This window comes from Tyto alba, unplaced genomic scaffold (assembly GCF_018691265.1).
Source record: "Tyto alba isolate M040663 unplaced genomic scaffold, T.alba_DEE_v4.0 Super-Scaffold_10, whole genome shotgun sequence".
In the NCBI taxonomy this organism is placed as follows: Eukaryota; Metazoa; Chordata; class Aves; order Strigiformes; family Tytonidae; genus Tyto; species Tyto alba.
This window is the reverse complement of record NW_024881262.1, coordinates 27,395,258-27,415,369: the sequence shown is the minus strand read 5'-3', so window position 1 is coordinate 27,415,369 and position 20,112 is coordinate 27,395,258. Positions and strand designations below refer to the sequence as shown.

General features: G+C 43.1%; 1 protein-coding gene across 1 annotated transcript in view; it reads left to right on the top strand.

Annotated features, from left to right (window-relative positions):
• The window catches only part of PPP2R3A (protein phosphatase 2 regulatory subunit B''alpha), a 58,639-nt gene that overhangs the window by 29,352 nt on the left and 9,175 nt on the right, over nt 1-20,112 (top strand). Inside the window, exons 3-8 of the mRNA XM_042798930.1 lie at nt 1,046-1,306; nt 3,563-3,666; nt 6,314-6,416; nt 8,227-8,301; nt 15,505-15,591; nt 17,956-18,112. Of these exons, the coding sequence (XP_042654864.1) occupies nt 1,046-1,306; nt 3,563-3,666; nt 6,314-6,416; nt 8,227-8,301; nt 15,505-15,591; nt 17,956-18,112 (787 nt within the window). The remainder of the gene's footprint in view (nt 1-1,045; nt 1,307-3,562; nt 3,667-6,313; nt 6,417-8,226; nt 8,302-15,504; nt 15,592-17,955; nt 18,113-20,112) is intronic.

The window sequence follows — 20,112 nt, the reverse complement described above, 5'->3', positions numbered from 1 at the left end:
TTGATGTATAACTTAGATCTCTGCAATCTTCTAGTTTATTAGAAGGGTGATCCGGTGGGGATCACCATACCAGCCATAGGTTTATTACAGACAGGACAGGAGTGACAGGATGATAGAGATAAAAGAAAAAAGGTGGTAGGCGTGGGAGAAAGGACCACCTTCAAACAGGTATGTGAAAGGCCTAGTTTCAATTCCCATTTTTCTTCCTGGTTTTCAGCAAATGATGTAGGTGCTGATTCAGTGAGACTTTTGGGTGCTTCACCTGCTAAAGGACTCTTTCAACTGAAGTTGTAAACAGACCTTTACATTTTGCACTAATTCTGTGTGCTGTATCATATGGGTGCCTAATGGCAAACTGTGCTGGCTGCTAGTAATTCCTAATGTAAAAATTGATTTGCTAGTACTTAGTACATCGAACAAAATCATGTCTTGAGCTGTTTAAGGTGGGTATAGAATAAACAGCTTCCTGAAATTTAGAAGACAATTTTGCAAATATTTTCCTAATTTATCTGTGAAGCAATACTTCAGCAAAACTAATTATGTTCCCAAGGGGTGGAAAATGTCAGTGTTATGAGTGTGTTTGCTCATACATGAGGCAAGACATTTGTGTGGGTGGGTGTTCTGGTTTGAAGGGGGAATACTAAAGAGCAGCTTTTGAGGCTTTGCTGTTTATGGGGCAGAATGACAACACAGTGACCAGCACTACAAGAAATAGCACTGTCCTTGTTCTATGGTACTGCTGAACTGCAGAGTGTGTTCTCTTGTGGTTCAATAGTATATCATAATCCACAGCTACATACTTAAAATGCACAGAAACTACATAAAAGCAGATGTGACGTGTCCTAAATTTTCAATGTTTGATATTGCAGAAAATTTTTAATTAGCTACTGAGGTAGGACATGCATTTTTATCCCTCTGTTGTAATTTAATTATTGATGGTTTTTGATATTTTATTTTTTTTCCTAAAAACTGGGAGCACAAACTATTTTCTCCTGCTCGGTATGCCATGCTGTTAAAAAGTATTTTGTATTCATTGTATTTTCAGGTTCAAAGTAAACAAGAGAAGAAACCTGGAACTTCATCTCCAGTTCCTTTGAACTCCGTGGTTAGCCCTTGCACTCTTCTGCCTGTGAATAAAGCCACCAGCAGTACCCCTTTGTCAATAAACATTCCACGTTTCTACTTCCCTAAAGGACTTCCGAATGTCTGCACTAATCATGAAGAAATCATTGCCAGGATTGAAGAAGCTTTTACAGAGTTTGAAGATGAGAAAGCAAACATCTGTGAAATGGGGAAAATTGCGAAGGTAACTACCCTCTAGGTTTTTTATTTTTTGGAGAGAATGACTGAAACTAAAACTAATAAAGTATCTCACAGCTGTTCTCATTTTCAGTGAAAAAAGAACCAATATCCTTTTGCTCTGAATGTTTTTGCTTAGATTAAGAAAATGATAAACAAAAATGAGCTCATTTTGCTGTCTGTCACACCTGATGTGTATGCTCTTTCTTGCTTTGATTTGCAAAGTGGTTATTTCAGATTTCTTACCAAATACAAACTACGTTTTTGTTTTTCTGTTTCTCCATAGTTAGGCTCAGAAGAGACAGCAGAAACTTAGTCTGCCTTTGTGGCTTCAGGTAGTGCCACCTAGCTTCTTTGTGGTTAGCTGTCCCACTAATCTGGACATGATCTGTGTATGCTATTGCAGTGTTGCTTGACAAGGCAGCTTCCAACCTGCCCCTCCTCGGACATGGAAGAGGGAAATGCTTAGTCAACCCTCAGCCACTGAGATGTGTACGTTCAATATCCATAATGCAGGTGTCAGCAGACTTGGAGTTGTTACAGCCTGCTAATGAGTTCCTGGCTTCAGGGAACAAAACACAGCACTTGTGTGGGAGCACGATGCAGACGGGTGGTTCTATTTTCCTCTCCTTCAACCATGGTTTTTAGTAATGCTGATCTAAAACTAGCACTTGTCAGACGTATCTCATATGTTCAGTTTGCCCTGAATGCATCTTTGGCACTGTAGACTGAGCAACGACGTTCTGTCCAACAGGAGCACTTGTTTTGCAAGAAGGAAGATTTTTCTGAAAGGAGAGACAAGGTTGGTTTTTTGTTTGTTTTTAGAGGCATTGAGTGGCATTATTTGTAAGCCGCCTCTGAAAACAAACAAACTTCGCTGCTTGACCAAAAAAAGACTTGAAACTTGTTTTGTGACAAGACAGGCAATTGTGTGTGGCCTGTCATGTTCAAACTGGGGAAAACAGGAGGGTGGTGTGGAAGAGACCTCTGTCGTTCTGTCTGGTCTCTACATGGATGTGCTCCGTGCCATTTGAGTCCTGTAAGGCTTGCTTCTGTTCCATGGGATTATTGGCAATGGTACCAGTTCAGGGGGTCTGAAATAAATGCAGGAGGACCAGCTACACAGAGGAAAACAGCAGAAAGTAAATGTCTTTCCTGAGAGTAGGAGGAACAACTGTAGAAGCACAGTTGCCTGACACAGGGATGGCTAAATCTGAAAGCAGTTCTTATGCTGATCGAGGTTCTCAAAGAAGCTTGCAGGCCCAGACAAAAAGTTGAGAGTCAACTTGCAGGATGGTTGTGTTTCATAGAAAAGATGAAAGAGGGTTTGTGGGGATAGCAGAAATGATGCCTTAGCTACTTCTTCAAAATACTCCTCCTTTTATTTGGTGTGGTATCTTTATTACCTGTGCCTGCCCTGAATCAACTGCATTCCCTCCAAGGCCTGTATTTTGCAGATGTTCTGATACCTCGTCCACAATCAAGGCTGGAAAGATCATTGTGGTAAAGAGGTTTCTTGAAGATATTTCTTGAAAGTGGCAACAGCTGAATGTTTGAAGCTGTTTTCAGGCCTAGTTTTCTGAGTACAAAATGCTTGAGCTTTCATTGATTACCACCCTGGAAGTTAGCAGCTTCTGCGGAGGCTCGTTAAAAAGTTGCATTCAGGGAGTCCTGTTGCTCCTTCTGTTTGTGCTTTCATTTTTTTGATATCCTGCTGAGATCTAGCAGTGTTGGGAAAACAGGCTGTTCTGGGTGGGAGGTACTGCACTGAAAACGGAGATGGGAATTGTTTCACTTCAGGCATTTAATCAATAATTGTCTGAAATTAGAATTGAAGTTCCCTTGCTGTCCACGAGAAGTCAGCCCATATGGAGAATGGGTCATCCTTTCAGGTAGGTTGGTGAGGTAGCTGGTGTGAGTACTCTTCTGGAAGGAGCAGCCTCTCACTCTCCACATCTTTTTGCAGGCTATCTTGCTAAACAGTTCAGTCAGAGAGAACTTCAGAGCTTGATAGTGGCTGATCCTTTTCCTAGCCTGACAGGACATAGTTCTCAGGTATTTAGAAAAGGTCCATGATAAAGCAGAAAGTTATAGGTGGATTCTGAACCTTGGCATACAGTAAATAGCTTTTTTACTAACCTGGGTGCTGTTACTGCTTTATTTCCCATTTGTAGAAGTCTCGATGGTGAATTTGGTGTGTAAACAAGCAGGCTCTTTCTCTGACTGCTTTCGTATTCCTCTTTGTTCTGGTGTTTCATTACAGATATGTGGCTGCCCACTCTACTGGAAAGCACCTATGTTCAATGCATCAGGAGGAGAAAGGGCAGGATGTGTATCTGTACACTCGTTTGTATCTATGTGGAGAAAGTGAGTATAGCAAATGCAAAATTCTCTTTCTGGAAAAGTAACAGCCTACCACTGAAGCCTCTTTTCCTTTCTTTCTATTTTCTTCCACCAGACTTCAAAAATCATTGTCTCCTCTTTAGAAGATATTAAAGGGCTTAAAAATCTCCATCAGCTTAAGTTTTCTTCCCCAAAGCTCCCTGAACACTTGTTTCCATGCTGCATCAACAAACTTTGAGGCAACTGTATAGATGATGAGATGTGTTGCTCTGGTTGACATATGAAATATATTAACACACTCCCTATAAATATGTTAGCTATTCTGAGGTAGCTGATAGATGTCAGTGGATTTTGGATATATTTATCTTGAGCCTTATCGCTGCTACACTAGGGCACTAACTGTCATTTGGGAACGCGTAGAGGTGTGTGATAATGTTATAGGACCGGAAGAAGGAACGTAAAATAAAGGAGCATCATACAAGTGGATACTCTGGGAGCTTTAATAGTTATCACCTTCCTCAAGCATGCTGTATAATAAGCCCGTGGGTTTTGACAGTCACTTCCACATACCATAGTCAAGGCTCCTTTTTAAAATTCAGAGTTCTGGATATGTTGTGCTTGGAGTCAGAGGTGTGAGATGGAACAGACTTGCTCTCTTGCCCAATCTTTTTCCCTCCAGGGCGATTCAGGCTTTAACCTACTTTGTGAAACACCTGAACAATGTCTCCATCTCATATCCAGAGTGAGTTCTAATTTTTGACGTAATGGTTGCTCTTCAGATTCTTGAAGTAGCCTTTAACCCTGAGTTCCCAAAGTATTTCCTGTGATAATATTGTCAAAACAGCTTCTAGTTACGCTGGCAAAATTGCAAAAATGTTAGGGGTGACTATGATCAGTAAGTTTTTCTTGACACAGACAACATTTTTTCTTTCCTTAGGTTCCTCCAATTACCCCTAATTAATCCCTTATGTATGATACCGCATATTTTCACTCCTGACTTTCACATCCTTCAGATATTTGCAGACTGTGGTCATGCCCCTCTTCTGTATTCTTTTAGCCACACTATTTCCAAGCCAAGTTTTGTATGCTTTTCTCAGTTTAATTGCTCTTTTAGAAAGACTTTTTTTTCCCCTCTTCTTCCCCTCTGACAGTTACAGATTTTTTTTCTGGAAACATAGTAGACAGAAAGAAATGTAGTGTTCCTGGTAAAGTTAGACTACCGCTATCTTAACACAGCTGTAACTTTAAAGCAGGTATCTTTAATTGCTGAAGCTTATTTTCAAGCATTGTAGATGACCTGACTCTTCAGAATGCTACATGCTTACTGATGTCATGTGAAGTCAGTAGGAGTTGATGGATATAGAGCACTTGTGAAAATCACATTTTTTTAGTTTGTTGCTCAAACATGGCTTTGGAACTTAGTTTTAAGTGTCTGATTTGTTTGTTGTTTTGTTTTGTTTTGTTTTTTTAAGCTAAAACATTAGAACATTAGCACCTCTTCTCTTCAGCTCATTTAGAGTGTATCTGTTAATTGACAGTTAGCGTGATACGAATGTGCAGCTAACAGGATTGCTTGTCAGCCACTAACTTTTTTCTTTTTTTTTTTTTCCTTTCTTGGAAGACTTACTTTAAAAAACCCCTTTATTTGTAAAGTCTGCTTTTGATAGAATGATGAGGCCAGAATTAGCGGTGAGCCAGTTAGTGTGATCTCTGAAAACTACAGGCATTTCAGTACTGTATTTCAATGTCAGTTTATACACTTTCAAGAGAGGAGGGGGGTTGACTAATCACTCATAGGAAATAATTAACAATTCATTTGTATTTTCACAGTTAATAAAGAATACAAGGTAATTTTGAGTAATTTATTGTTTCCCTTATACGATATGAACAACTTAGTGTTTGATACCCAAATGTTCTCTTCTGTTACAGGCATTCAGTAGTTACCTGGTAAATGTCACGGAGTTTCCATTTTCATGATATTTCTGTTCAGAGGGAATTAAGTAATTCTGATACCTTTGACCAGCATAATATTTTGTATTAGAAGAAAGCAGAGATGAGAATCGGTGTCATAGATGCAAACTGTCAACCGAAGGAATGCATTTGCAGGCTTCTCTACTCAGTCCTATTAATTCTTTCGTTAGTCTGTTCTCCATGACTTCAGTGCACAGCAGCCAGCTTGCCATAATTAACGAGGGATAGTCTTTTTTTCCCTCCTGAGGAGTGATTTTTCTGTTTGAAAATTTAGTTGCTGTAGTTTGGCAATATCCTCAAATATTGAAATATAGTAAAGGATTAAATTGGAGAGCATGTCTGTTATGGAATCCCATTAGGTTGATCCTGTTGACTTCAGAGGAGATGGGTGAGCATGCAGCATTTTGAAACGTCAGGTTACTTACTAAGATACTGTGGAATCAAAGAAAGAACAGTCTTCAGTAAGAAACCTTGTTTACGACAGCAGTTTGAACATGAAAAAAAGCTCCACTGGGTGGAACTACCTTGGTGCTGCTGAAAGGTATTGAAGAAAGTGGGTGTAGTCTGAGGTCAACTTGGCACAATTCACAGTTTAGATGTGTTGTGTAACATGTGATAAGGCACTTGATAAGCCATCTGTAGTTCATAACTGTCCTGTGAGGTACAAGGTGGTTGGAATAACTCTTCATCTTTCTCATAGAATCCTAGGTAACTGCCATGATGATGCATCCAGATTCACATACCTTTTAGCGAAGCCTGGCTGTGACTACTTGGAACAGGAGGACTTCATCCTGCTGCTTCAGGTACCTGCAACAGCTCAGCAGTGAATGGATGGAGGGAGAGCACACTATGTTTACTTTGTAACTTTGTTATTTTCATGTCTTTAAATGTTCACCAAGGACATGCAGACCTTTGATTTGAACAGCACCCGGGTGAGGTTTATTTTGGAGTGAAATATAAATCAGCATTTTAAGTGGACTATTTTACATAAGTACCAACCGGCTATATATCTTGCTAAAGTTGCTGACGACTGTCAAAGCTTTATTTATTCTCCTGTCAGGATTCATACTGATCAGTGCCTGGTGACCAGGCTGAAATTTGTCCCATTTCTCTAGGTGATTATTGGGAAAAATGCATGGTGCTGTTGATACTCAAGCACAGCGTAAACGCTTGTTAAAGTTATAGAAGTTGCTTGACAATTACAATAGAATTTGTCTAGCAAGACTACCAGATACAATATCAGTGTGGAAATCTTTGCAAAATATTTGTGGTACCAATTGTATATGCCTCTAAACCTGCTAGTGCACAAGTCTTACTGCTGATGCGTTTTTTTCCTAATAATCAGGCTAAATCTGTGCATCCTGATTTAATTTTTTTTCCTTTCATTCACATGTGATACTTTTTACAAAGCAGAGTATCATCGTTTAATGATATATGGCTGTTTAGGCAGGCTCTGGATAGGTTTAGGGTTTCTTTATAGTTTATCTGTAAATCAGGTCCATCTGCTCCTCTAATCAGCTGTTGATACTTCTGAGCTTTTCCACATATCCCTGGATTTCTCGCACTGTGTTGCCCTCTATGCAAAAACTGTGGAGATGTTGCTTTGGGGAAAGACTTTGTCTGCACTCTGTGTGTCGAACAAAACTGGGACTGTGATGGGTAAATTTTCTCATGTTACTTTTTGTCTTTTTTTCCACTGGGCACACTGCCTTTCCTGATTGCAGCTCTGTTTTTTAGCTACTGGTGCAATTAAAGGCATGTACAATCTTGTTGGTCAGTCAACCAGAGACTAGCAACACTATGCCATGTTACACCATCATATTTGATATCAAGTTAGACTGGCCAAAATTTGGTCATATCACACCCCGAAGGGCACTGTGTCTTCTCTATCCCTTTGCTGTGTCATGATACAGGCAAAGCAAAATTTCTAAAACTTTTTTAAAGGGTAGAGCAGTCAGACATGCAGAAATAAAACAGCCATTGATTTATTCAAGATCTGAGCAGTTTCTCTATGTTTTCAGTCATGCGTTTTTTGGCAGATTTGGCATCATGAGCCACTGTTTGGCTTACAAAAAGCAGATTTTGAAAAAGAGGCATCTCCACAGGTAGTTAAGTAAATTTTGGAAGAGCACTGATCGTATCTGTATGCACTCTGAGGCTCACAAGAGCTCTCATTGTTGTGGAGGACATAAAAGGTAATTTTATTGACTTTTCAAGGAATGTTTATTTCTGACACTTAGCTCTAATGAATGGTAATATCTTCAGTGAATGGAGAAAAAAAAAAAATCTTGGAGAGGAGATAGTTGCATGGTCAACTAATTTTTTTGTCTCATTCAATGAAAATGAGTTTTCATCTACTCACTAACTCTCTTCCTTTGTTTTTCTGTCCTTAAGTAAATCAAAATGGCCCAACAGGTGCGTATTGCCCAGAAAATGTATTCTACTTATAATTCTAGAAGGTTCACTTTATGGATTAAAAGATGTCATTTCAGTTTTAATGTTAATGATGCAAATACAGTTTCAAAAGTAAGCAAAAGCATTGGTTTGTAAACGCAGTAACTTGTAAACATTAAAAAGAGAAGAAAATCTGTTTCATTTGGTCTTATCTTGCAGGATGTGGTGGAAACGCATCCTGGCCTGACGTTCCTGAAGGATGCTCCGGAGTTCCATTCCCGGTATATTACAACGGTAGGCTGTCTCCTTTGGTCTCCTGTGATCCTGCTGTTCCAGCCCTCCCTTTGTGATTTGTCACTGTTCCCATCAATGAATCCTTCAGTTATGTTTTAAAAAAATATGTGTCTAGTATTACTAGCAATGAGTTATTTTAAGAACTACTTCCGAAGGAAAAATTAATCTGCCTGTGTGTACAAGAGGTTATTCAAAAGGTTAATAATGATTCTTTCTGGTCTTAAGCAAATCTATAAAACCAACTTTCTTGGCCTTTAATATTTGGTCTTTGAGTGCAGTTTTACTGCTAGTTCTGCCGGGCTGCTGAGACTTGGAAGGCTGTATATTTGAAGATTTCTGTCACTTAAACATGGAGAATCTGTGATTGTTCCATGGCACAAAGCATCCATTGCACACAGGGGCCTACCGTCCGCTCTCCTGCCTCTCACTCTTGCCAGAAAGCCTATCCAGGCTTTCTGAGTCTCTGAGCTTTTGTGACTACTGGTTGTTGTTGGATTTTGTTCTGTTGCTTTGTTCCAACTTTGCAGTTAGACTGGTGCTTTACCTGACTAAGTTTGTACTTTTTTTTTTAAAAAAAAAACCTTTAGCTTGTCTTGTGTTGGGCTTGAATCTGGATAAAAGGTATAAATCTTAGGATGTTTTATCTCTGCAGTGGTAACAAAGTCAAATAATGACAGACCTGATGGGAGCTGTATCCCAACAGGGCTCAAGGGTTTAAAATCTCTCCTGTTTGCTTGCCAGGGTCTGCATGGGGGCCAGCTGCACCACATACTGGCAGCTGGGAGATTACTGGCAGACACAGGCTTGTTCCTTTCCTGTCAGGAGCAGATGGCAAAAAGACACTGTTGGTCTGGGCAAACCTTGAACTGTCACACTAACGATTTTGTGAAAATGTGTAAGAAGAATCAATTTTAAATGTTTTAGATGCTCTTGAACATGATGGTGAACGTCAGTGTATTATCAACATACTTAGTCCCTGAGGAACAAGACAACAGATATATTAAGCATAGTAACTGGCCAGAATAGGTATAACAATCTCCAGGGAATTATGGAGTCATGTGAATAGGTGAGTGTGGAAGGTCCCTGTGGCACATGTACCCTGTTATGTGGTGGTTGAAGTACATGGAGGGGTGAGAGCTGAAAGATTTAAGGTCACATTAGCATCGGTTTCTGACTGCAGTATCAACCAGTTGTTGTTTGCTGGGGATCAGATCAAGATAAAGTATGTGGTTGTCCTGCTGTTGGCTGGTGACAAAAGCAGTTCTGTACATCTGCCTTTCCACATTCCTCTTTTCAAATCGCATGCTGTTCCTGTATTTTTCATGGCCTAGAGGGGAGAATAAATGCAAGAAACAAATATCTTTGTAGAGTAATTTGCCAAATGATCACCCTTGGTGTCCTGCAGCAGCAATTGCTGCAATTTCTGGACCTCATTGGGGTGCAATGCACGTTTTGGTCTGAGAGACCAGATGTGTGAAGCAGAGGTTCCATGTCATGGTTTGAGCTCGGAGGGCAACTGAGCACCACACAGCTGCTCACTCACCCCTTTCCCCTCGGGACTAGGAAGGAGAAAATACAACAAAAGGCTCTGGGATCAAGGTAAGAACGGGGAGGGATGACTTGCCCATTATGGTCACAGGCAAAAGACAGACTCATTAGGGGATGTCGTGGTTTGAGCCTGGTCGGGAGCCAAACACCACGCAGCCACTCACTCCCCCTTCTCTTCTGGAAATGAGAAGGGATAGATGAGCCAGGGGCTTGGGGTTCAAGATAAGAACAGGAGGGAAAAATCACCCATTATGGTCACAAGCAAAAGGCAGACTTGTTAGGGGAATCAAAAAAAAAAAACCATACATTTATTACAGACACTCACTAACAACACGTAATAGAGCAGGGCAGTGAGAAGCATTGCCACATCTTGAGAACACCTTCCCCCCACCCCTCCCTTCTTCCCAGGCTCAGCTCTGCTCCCAGTATCTCTACCTCCTCCCCTAGCGGTGCAGGGGCAGGGAATAGGGGGTGCAGTCAGTGCTGCCACTTCTGCCATCTTTGGTGGGGGGAGCTTTTGGAACTTGGTCCCCCTCTCCCAGGAGACAGTCCTCCACAAACTTTCTCCGATGTGAGTCCCTTCCATGGGCTGCAGTGTTTCCTTACACTGCTCTGGCGTGGGACACTCCTGCGTGCTGCAATCCTCCCAGCGCTGAATTACAGCAGCGGGGCTGCCTTTTCCCACGAGACCCCGGCCTTCTTCAGGCACAGCACCTTGATCATCCAGGCGAAAAACACAGGCCATAAATCAGTGTCTGCTCCACTGTAGATCTTCATGGGTGGCGGGGGGGGGCGCCCTGCCGTCTCACCACAGGATACAGGGGGGTCTCTGCTCCGGCACACCTCCCCCCTCCTTTCTTCCTCCGTTCCTTCACTGACCTTGGTGTTCATGCAGCTGCAGCAACTCCTCCTCACCATGTCCCTTCTTAAATACATTATCGCAGAGGCGCAGCTGATTGGCTCAGTTTCGGTGCAGAAGTGGGTCCGAGTTGGAGCTGGGGGAGCTTCAAGAAGCTTTTCACAGGGGGCCACCCCTATAGCCCCCTCCCCTGCTACCAAAAAACCCCACCACTCACTCAGACCCAGGACAGGGGAAGAAAAAGAAGGTCAAGTTAATTCAAACACCAACAGCAACAACATTTCATAGAGTTAGGACAGTGAGAGAAGTATTACCACAGCTTAAAAGCGCTCTCCCCCTACCCTTCCCTTCTTCTTAGGCTCAGCTTCACTCCCGATTTCTCTACCTTCTTCCCTGCAGCAACACAGAAGAGCAGGCAATAGTGTTATGGTCAGTCTGTTCCTTCCCCCTCAGGAGGGAGGACTCCTTGTGTTCTTCCCCTGCTCCAGCATGGAGTCCCTCTCACAGGAGAGAGTCCTCCCTGAACTTTCTCTGATCTGAGTCCTTCCCATGGACTGTAGCATTTCCCAAGCTGCTGTGGCATGGGTCACCCCTGCGTGTTGCAGTCCTCCCAGCACCAAACAACAACACTGGGGGGGCTGCTGCTTCCCTCTGTCCCAGCCTTCTCCATGCTCTGTGCCTGCTCTGGCGTGGGCTCCTCCAGAGGCTGCAGGTGGGCATCTGTTCCACTGGTGACCTCCCTGGGCTGCAGGGGCACAGGCTGCCCTCTCACCACGGGCTGCAGGGGGGCTGTCTCTGCTCCAGTGCACCTCTCTTTTTTCCCCCTCACCCCCTTCTACTTTCTTCTATTGACCTCAGTGTTTGCAGAGGTATCTCTCTCACAACTCCCAACTCCTCCTCCCAGGTTCCCCTTATTAAAAACCTTCTTGCAGAGGTGCAGCCACTGTCACTAGTTGGTGCAGCCTTGGCCAGAGGTGGCTCCTACTTGAAGCCAGGGAAACTTCAAGAAGCTTCTCACAGGGGCCACCACCCTAACTCCGTTACCCCACTACGAAAAACCCTGCCACACAGACAAACCCAGAACATTCCACTTCAAGATAACTGAAGTGCAGGCTGCTACTAAAAAGGCAACACCTTTTTCTTCCTCTCTCCTTTTCCACAACTTCCCTTGTGCCTGGGTGAGGTCTTGCGTGACCACCATAAAGAGTCACAGAACGGGACCCTTCATGAGGACCAGAAGCTTCTTGATTCTTGTTTCCATTCTGTTTTCCTACTTCAGTCTGAGCCTTTAGGCACCCTTGCTCACAATACTCTGACAGAGGTGGCTTCCTAAGATTGTTCCCAGGCAGCCAGGAAGCAGTGGTGCTTGTGGTTGAGGCGAATGGTGTGTAGCGGTGAAGCTGTGGTGATGTCCTTCACAGACAATGCTGTTCTGGGTGTCTGTGTTGACAGACGGATTCCTTCTGAGCTCAGTGTGTTTGGCCTTGGCAGATCAGTGAGTTGGAGAGGAGTCAAGACCCTGGGAGCCAGGCAGTCTGTTGGGTCAGGTGGTTCCCATCTGGAGTGGTGTGCTTGGCCCACTTCGGCAGTGGCTCTCTTCTCTGATACCAGGAGTTCCTATTTTTCACATCTCCTTTCACAGAATTTGGCACCTCTCTTTAATATTAACAAAATGCAGTATTTCCACCAGGAGGTAATGAAGGAAACAGCTTTGTCCTTGGATTTTGAGGCTACTTGGATTCTTTTGATCCCTTCAAGGTAGAGTGCCTTATACCTACTTATACAGTGACAGAACGCTGTATTTGCTGTTAGTGCAAGAATTAAATTTTACTTTTATGTTACAGATGAGGGCCATAAGGAGACTCTGGCTTTTGTGTTGGTTTCTGGATACAGCATTACAGCATCACTTGGCTGAAATCACCTGGAGAGTAAGCTAACAGTCTAGTATGGTAAGATGTATATGCAAGCTTCAATTTTTTTTTTTTTTGCCTACCTCTGCACCTTTTAGAGGTGCCTTTTGGATACAATAGGCTGTAATTTAATCTGCATCAGTATCTGTGAGCTGTTGTATTGCCAGTATACTAAACTACTTGTGTTTCAACAGAGACAGACTCCTGAAGCTGGTGAAGATGATGCAGAATATCACGTGGCATTTATTGTAAAAGCTTTAAAATGTGACTTCTCCCAGAATGTTCAAACAAGGCTCAGAGTTAGCACTGCATGCTGTTGTTGAAAAGTTGAGTCAACTAAAAAACAGATTTTGGCAAAACATATTGCTTGTTGAAAAATGCTTCGGTTTATGCAGTATACATACCAATGCAAATGTACAAGGGGAGGATGGCCTACAGGGTTTAATAAAGCTTTGCGGGTTTTTCCAGAAATGGTATTGCTTTTGTTCTTCTCTGGGAAGTTTGAGGAAAGGTCTAGAGAACTAACCCATCAATGGTTTGGGTCTTGGAGGTAGATTACGTAAAGATAATGGGCAAATAGGAAGGGGCTCCCCCTTACAAAGGCTTATGTACTGAATTCAAAATAAATAATCTTCCATGCTGGGAAAAATGAAGCCAGTTATGGCTTTCAGTAGGTCATAACTGACAAGTGGGGCTTGAATGCTGTAAATCATCTCAGGCTGTGCCGTTATGTTCTAGGATGTTTCCCAAATGCCTTTTTTGACAGCTTCGTTTTCACAACCTGGAAAAGAGAAGTATTGACATTTCATACCGATACATACTCTCTGATATGTACTATCCATTGAAACCAGACCATTATTTGAATAATATAGCTTGCACTGAGTGACTGGACATGGTAGAAGAGATGAAAAGGGATTCCATTTTACCTCTAACTGCTTTCTTTTCACAGCTGGGTGAGGACAGCGCAGATGGAACATCTTTATCAATATGGTCTGATACAGGAACAGTTTCTTACATGTCGTGAACAGGGGGATATTTTGTTGTGGTTTATTACCCTGCAGGCAAAGAAAAATTGCTGGTTAGGGGTCCTTTTTCAGGTTCTTGGGATTGTTACTGGTATAAAAACCCCGTGTCCTTAAGCATTGCTACGAAGTTGTTAGGTGTGATAATGGATTATGTACAAGGTGAGACTCACTTCAGTCTCTGAGCTGCTGTGCAATCTGGAATCAAAGTCCAAAAGCAGTCCAAAATGGCAGTGGCTGCCAGAGGCATTAAAGAAGAAGCAAACATATACAGCTTTTTCATTGTGCTTAAGACCAGAAAAGATCATTGTGATTACCTAGTCTGACCTCTTGCATTACGCAGGCCATAGAACATTGCTCAGTGGTTGCTATAGTTAGGATAGATTTGTTTGTTTTTAATTGAATTGACACCCAACTTTAGAAGGACGTCTATCTATGAAGTCGGGAGTGATAGAGAGCCTGCAGTGTTTCTCTGGGAGTTGTCCCAGCATTTAATCAATGGCAGTGTAAAAAGTGCGTTCCTATCTGTCTGAACTGGGCTGATTTCAGCTTCTAGTTATGTATTTCATGAGAGACAAGAAGTCCTCCTGCTTTCCCTATGTAGGTTTTTGAGGACCACAATAGCTACCCGTAAGTGTCACATTCAGCTAGGTTGGTTATATTAGATCTCGCTTTTCAGGATATATTTTGAGTCTTCAGACCATTCCTGCTGCTCCAAAAATTATTTGTGCTCACCAGCATTTATTGTCTCACTCATCTGTGTGTTCCAAATCAGACTGTTAGCAACATCTCATGCTTGTTTCCGGATCTCTTCTGGACTAAGAACCAACTCTTGTGTGACTGAGACAAAGCGTGGCTCTTACCTCGTGATTGCCCTAGCAAAACTAGTTCTATCTAGCTCAGAAACAAACCTATCCTGTTTAATTTAATTGGATTAATCCCTATAATAACCATATTGTTGCATAAAGTTAATTTTAATGTTAGAATAGCATATACTATCAAGGTTTACCAAAACTCTACGATAATATGTACTAGGTTTGGTTTATGAAAATTATATTCCATAGATTTCAGTGCTGATAAATTAATTATATTTCTAATCTCTCTTGTTGAAGATGTTTATTTCTTGTTGTTTCCCCTGTTAAGTTTATTCTTGCATGTGCTTGATTACACATTTGTGTTTTCCCCACTTTGTGATGGTATTTGACAAGCTGACAAGAAGCAGAGTAGGAAGGGATCAGCTTGCTTTTTTAGGTACTTGAGAGGGTGCTCAGTCTCCTACTGTGGACAGTTTCTCTTGGGTTCTCTGGGTGGGTGCATTCCCTCCCATGCTTTTTATTCACCTTCACCAGAGGCAGATCAGTAAAGGAGACAAATGAGGTTAACACCTACCTGAGATAAATGCAGACAGATAATCTCTGTTGCTTACTTTCAGTGGAGCCACCAAGAGGATGAAGCATTGTTATAGACACAATAGGTCAGACATCCATTGTGGCTTTCATTTACATGTCCTGTTTTCAAAAGTCCCGATTTTTTTTTTTTTTTTTTTTTCTGGTGCAGAACACTATTTCAGGTGAGGTCCACGCAAGCTACAGTGCCTAAAACCTGAAAAACTCAGTTTCAAAGCACTTTGAACATATCACCTGACATAAATCATGCATCTGTATGCTTGAAGATGTGAACTAAGAGCAGTGAGAACACTTGCAGAGTGGAAACGGAGAATACTGTTTCAGAAACAAATGTCACTTTCAGACTGCATAGTGAATTAAGGACAGTAGTATCTGCAAAACAGATCACAAACCAGTTTTGTTTCCTGAACAAGTATATTTCAGGAATTGATTTCAAGAGCACTGTTCATGTGTTGCAGGTTATACAGAGAATATTCTACACAGTAAATCGATCCTGGTCTGGGAAGATCACTCTAACAGAGCTGAGGAAAAGCAACTTCTTGCAAGTATGTTGTTTCTGCCTGAACAAGATACAGACTGCGTCATACCTCTGTTCCTATAGCTGTATACTGTCTAGCAAGGGAGCTGTGCCTGGGTTGTGGTGAGGTAGGCCAAGTGCTCAGTGCCCGGAGGAAGCCAGAGCTAGTGAAGGAGTTGTGTCTGAGCTCAGATGAGAGAAGATTGGTGACTGGAGTAGCCTGGAGTGCACTGAGGGAAGGTCGAGGGCTACTGTGCTCCTGCTCTGAAGCTACATTGAGCAGATTGGCTCTTGACTCCTCATCTAGTCGAAGAGGAAGGGAAGCAAGAGGACACAGCAGTGCACCTGTGTTAAGTGGCTCTCTGAGCAGCCAAGAATAGCTGCTGGATTGCCTACAATACGTGGTGGGTAGGACAGCCAATTTCCTGACTCCCGACCGGCAATCGGCCCACTGACAGTTGGTCACACATGTTGTGCCATTGCAAGACCATGCATCTCATGAGCTGATTTCCACTTATGCAGTAGACTTCTTCAGAAAGGTCAATGACTGAAGCTTAGTTCTTGTTACAATCCTTGCGATGTCTACTTGCGTTGGACAGAGGTTTCAGGATTTGGATCTCTGTATATTCTGCCCAAAAGAGCACCAGGTTAAAACTGTCTAAGGCTGCTCAACTTCAGCCCAACCTAAAAAGCCAGGAAGTCTTTAGGTTGAAAGGTTAAGGACTCAGCTATAGCAGTGAGACTTCCCTACTGCATCCTGTTCTCCCTCCCAGATGTAGTGTTCTGTCTTCCTCAAAAGCCTCAAGCATGAATTTATGCTCATCCTCCTTTCAGACATTTTCTGCCCCACTGATTACATCAGCTAATGAAAAAAATCGGTGTTCCCTTTGGTTGTCTTATGCCAGTCCAAACCCTCTGTTCCCAGTTCCTCCCTAGCCTCCTTATAAACAAATCCAACTTACACTGCATCTTTATTCACTTGTTTTCTCCCTTTATACACTCTTCCCCTTTTTCTCCTTGTATATCTACCCTGCCTCTCATCTCCTGCAGCAGGGAAGATCGACTCTGGGACCATAGTTTTCCTCGGGCAGCTCTTTACTGCATGTGTAAATGGCATATTTTGTCATGAGATATAAAAGAAAATAATTAGTTACTGGAAAACTTTCCCAAGTGATTATCATCTGCAGAGAAATGGAGAGACCCATGAAGAACCTGAAGAGGCCAGTGAGTGATTGATCAGAGGTTTTGAGACTTGATTGTCAGCAAGTCAGAATAGTGCAGGTCTGGCGATGCCATCCTCTTGTCCCTGCCTGAAACTTTACTGAACCGGCTGAATAGTGGGTTGTGAGAGTTTTGTTGAGTCAGGTTCCTTGGATGTGGAGGTGACTGAAAGTTGATGTTGAAGTATCAGTGCTTACATATAGCACAGCATTTGTGTTTATGGTTAAGGGTAGAAGGGCTGCTGAGCCTTCCTGCTTAGAGACACAACTCCCTGGGATGGCTCTTAGGTTGTGTTTTACCTCTTCCCTTCTGAGAGGCTGTGAGGGCAGGGGAGGACAGACCTGTAGCTCCTTTGAATCTGTTAGCTTATTCGTGTTCCTGCAGCCATAATTTATTAAACTGAAAAGGCTGTCTGGTGTCCCGTGGCCTCAGCGCTAGGAGAAGGGCAAGCATGGAGGTGGCACTGGTAAATGTGCATTACTGTTCTGTCAGTGGGAAGGACAGAGGTAGGTGTGAAGTGGGAGTGAAACAAGGACATTGTCACATAACATTTTCAAACAAGACATGTTAACAGATGTCATGGTTGGAAATCTGTCTAAGCTTCCCAGTTAAAACAAGCTTATTCCTGTCAGTGACAGCCCAGGAAAATCAGTGTGATTTGTTTGATCTGCTTGGGATCCATCCCTCCTTCCGCAGTCCAGGCATGAGTCTGGAGCAAGACTTGATTTTGCCCTTCGGGAGCCAGGCAAGGATGTGTGATGTGTAAAGATCTAACTCGGTTCCTGTGGAGAACGGTGAACTTGCTGTTGTAAGTGGCTCTAAGAGTCTCTGGTGTAGGTCAGAAATGTTTCACAAAAAATAGGTCCCAGCTGAGACAGCGGTTGTGTTCTTGTTTCTCTGACTCTTCTCTATTGCTGGAAATTAGCAGAAATTGTTCACAGGAGTGGCAGAAATATTGTGCATACATATGCTAACCAGGATAGCCAAGCCAGATGCTCTATAAGTGCCTTTTAGGGAATGCAGCAGCAAAATTTCCTGTAGGGAAGAAAGGCTGCATTTTGGATTAGCTCTGGGCTGTGTTCACCCAACTTCCATAGAGGTTGGAGGACTTCAGCTGCTGAACCACCTCTTTGTCTAGGTTTAACTTCCCGCTTTATTTGTACTCTTTCAGACTCTTGCTCTCTTGGAAGAAGAAGATGACATAAATCAGATCACAGATTATTTCTCCTATGAGCACTTCTATGTTATATACTGTAAATTCTGGGAGCTGGACACTGACCATGATCTTTACATCAGTCAGAAGGATCTGGCTAGGTACAGTGATCAAGGTATGCTGCCTGCAAGCTGTGGTGGGACGAAGGGGATTGCTGAAAACAGAATGTTCCCACTTAAGAGTAAAACCTAGCTTTAATTCGGTTAATTTGATGCCTCAAATAAATTTAAATAGAGCCATCTATCTCCTACACAAATGCTGATTTACAGAGCCAGTTGCAGGGGCTTAGATGCTGAGAAATGCAGTAGACACTTATTTTCTGCGTGAGTGGCTAGAGAGGGAGCTTCTGTTCACACGTGGGTCACTGCCAGAAGGACAAGCTAAAACAATGTCTTGAAACTTGCTTATTATTTACTGCGGAACCTGGAAGTAGGGACAAGAAGGACAAGGCCATGTGAACTTCAAAGATTGCCGAAGTGCAATCTCGTTATGCGTGAGAGAAGTTCCAGAGTCCAGAGAAGTTTGGTGACTTTCAGTTTGCAGATGCGCTCTGGAGAATCTCCCCTGAGTTCAGTGCAGAACTCCTTTCCACAAGTTGAGCAGATGCTGTGAGTTTTCAAAGATTCTCAGGCCATGACTAAGTTAATGGAACGCAAATCCACAAAGGGCTAAAAAATTCCCAAGGCACTTGTGTTAGATGAAGGCACTCAGGTCGGCTGTCTTTGGGATTATCTGTGTTCTGAGGGTGTGATATGCCCACGTGCTTACCTGTTAGGACTCAGGGTGTAATGTCTTGTCCAAGAGCTTGAGCTGTTGTTTATTTTGAGCATGTTTAGCTCTGAAGAAAAAGCGTTCTTGGATTCTTCCGTGTGGTTGCCACACTTCTTGGGAAAGTAGGTCTGGGACAGAGAATCAGATTTGGGGAAATGGGATGTTTGGACACGACACGTGACTGGAGGTGGAAGGAAAGGTGAAGCGTGTGGTAAGGCGTTGTAGTGTGTAGGGTTACAGGGATCTGAGGTGTGCCAAGCTGTCAGGCATTGCTGGAGCTCTGGGACTGGGGACAACATTTGGTAGGAGCCAAGATCCTAGTGGGTTGAAGTCAGAAAGAAGGAAGGGGGTGTGAGAATGACAATGCTGTAGGTACGTGTGCGTGTCAGTGGTATGGTGGCCCTCGTGTTCTGAGTGCAGGCGTTTCTGGGAAGAGCAGGGCAGTCACAGGGGTCAGGAGGGTTGGTAACGGGGCTGGATGGCGTGAGGATGGAGGAGTGCCTGGCTGGGATGTGGGAGGCTCGGTCCCTGCTGGGAGGCTGGAATGTGGGGATGGAGTATTTGTTGCACGGGGTGCTGGGGAGCTAAAGGTAGAGGGGGTGCTGTGGGCAGGGTGAAGGGGAGAAGCCATCAGTGCAGTGGTAGAGCAGCCTATCAGCACCACACCGGGGGGATCGGGGGGGTGGTGTGTCAGAAGTGTGCAGGGACTACAGATGTAAGGGAGGACATCTGGAAGGAGATAAGCTGGGGGGTCTAAAGGAGTGTGTCAGCAGTCTGGGAGGGCGAGGTCAGTGTGCAAATCCTGCTCAAGACTTGCTGCTTGGCTGGTGTGTCTCTGCCATAACAATATATCCCACACATTTCCTGGCTGGCAAAGCCCTCCCACTCAACTGAAACGATGCTTATTTTTCATTGTCCTTCCCTGCAGCAGGATTGCTACAGCTTGTGCTCTGCTAGGAAGCGTTTTGTAAGGATTTGGGGTGTGATTTTTGCTTGATAACTGAGCTTCTTTTGCAATACACACTGAAATATCTTCTATCAGCAGGATTTGCTTTTGTGACAAATTCTACTGCAGCAAAGTAGGAGTAACACTGCCCGTGTCCAAGAATCCAACTCATACACAGTTGCCATGTTTGTGGGGAGGTGCGGTGTCTGGGAGGATACCAAGGCAGACACGCTGGAAGAGTCACCTTTGTTTTTTACAAAATGCTGCTAAACCAGTAGTTAGGCAATGTGGATCGTTCTTTTAGCAATGGGAAATGGCTTTGTGTGGATTCAGCCTAAACAACTGATTGCAGTTATTCCTGTGACCTGTAGCTTCATTTTCTCTGTGTTTTCTTTGTT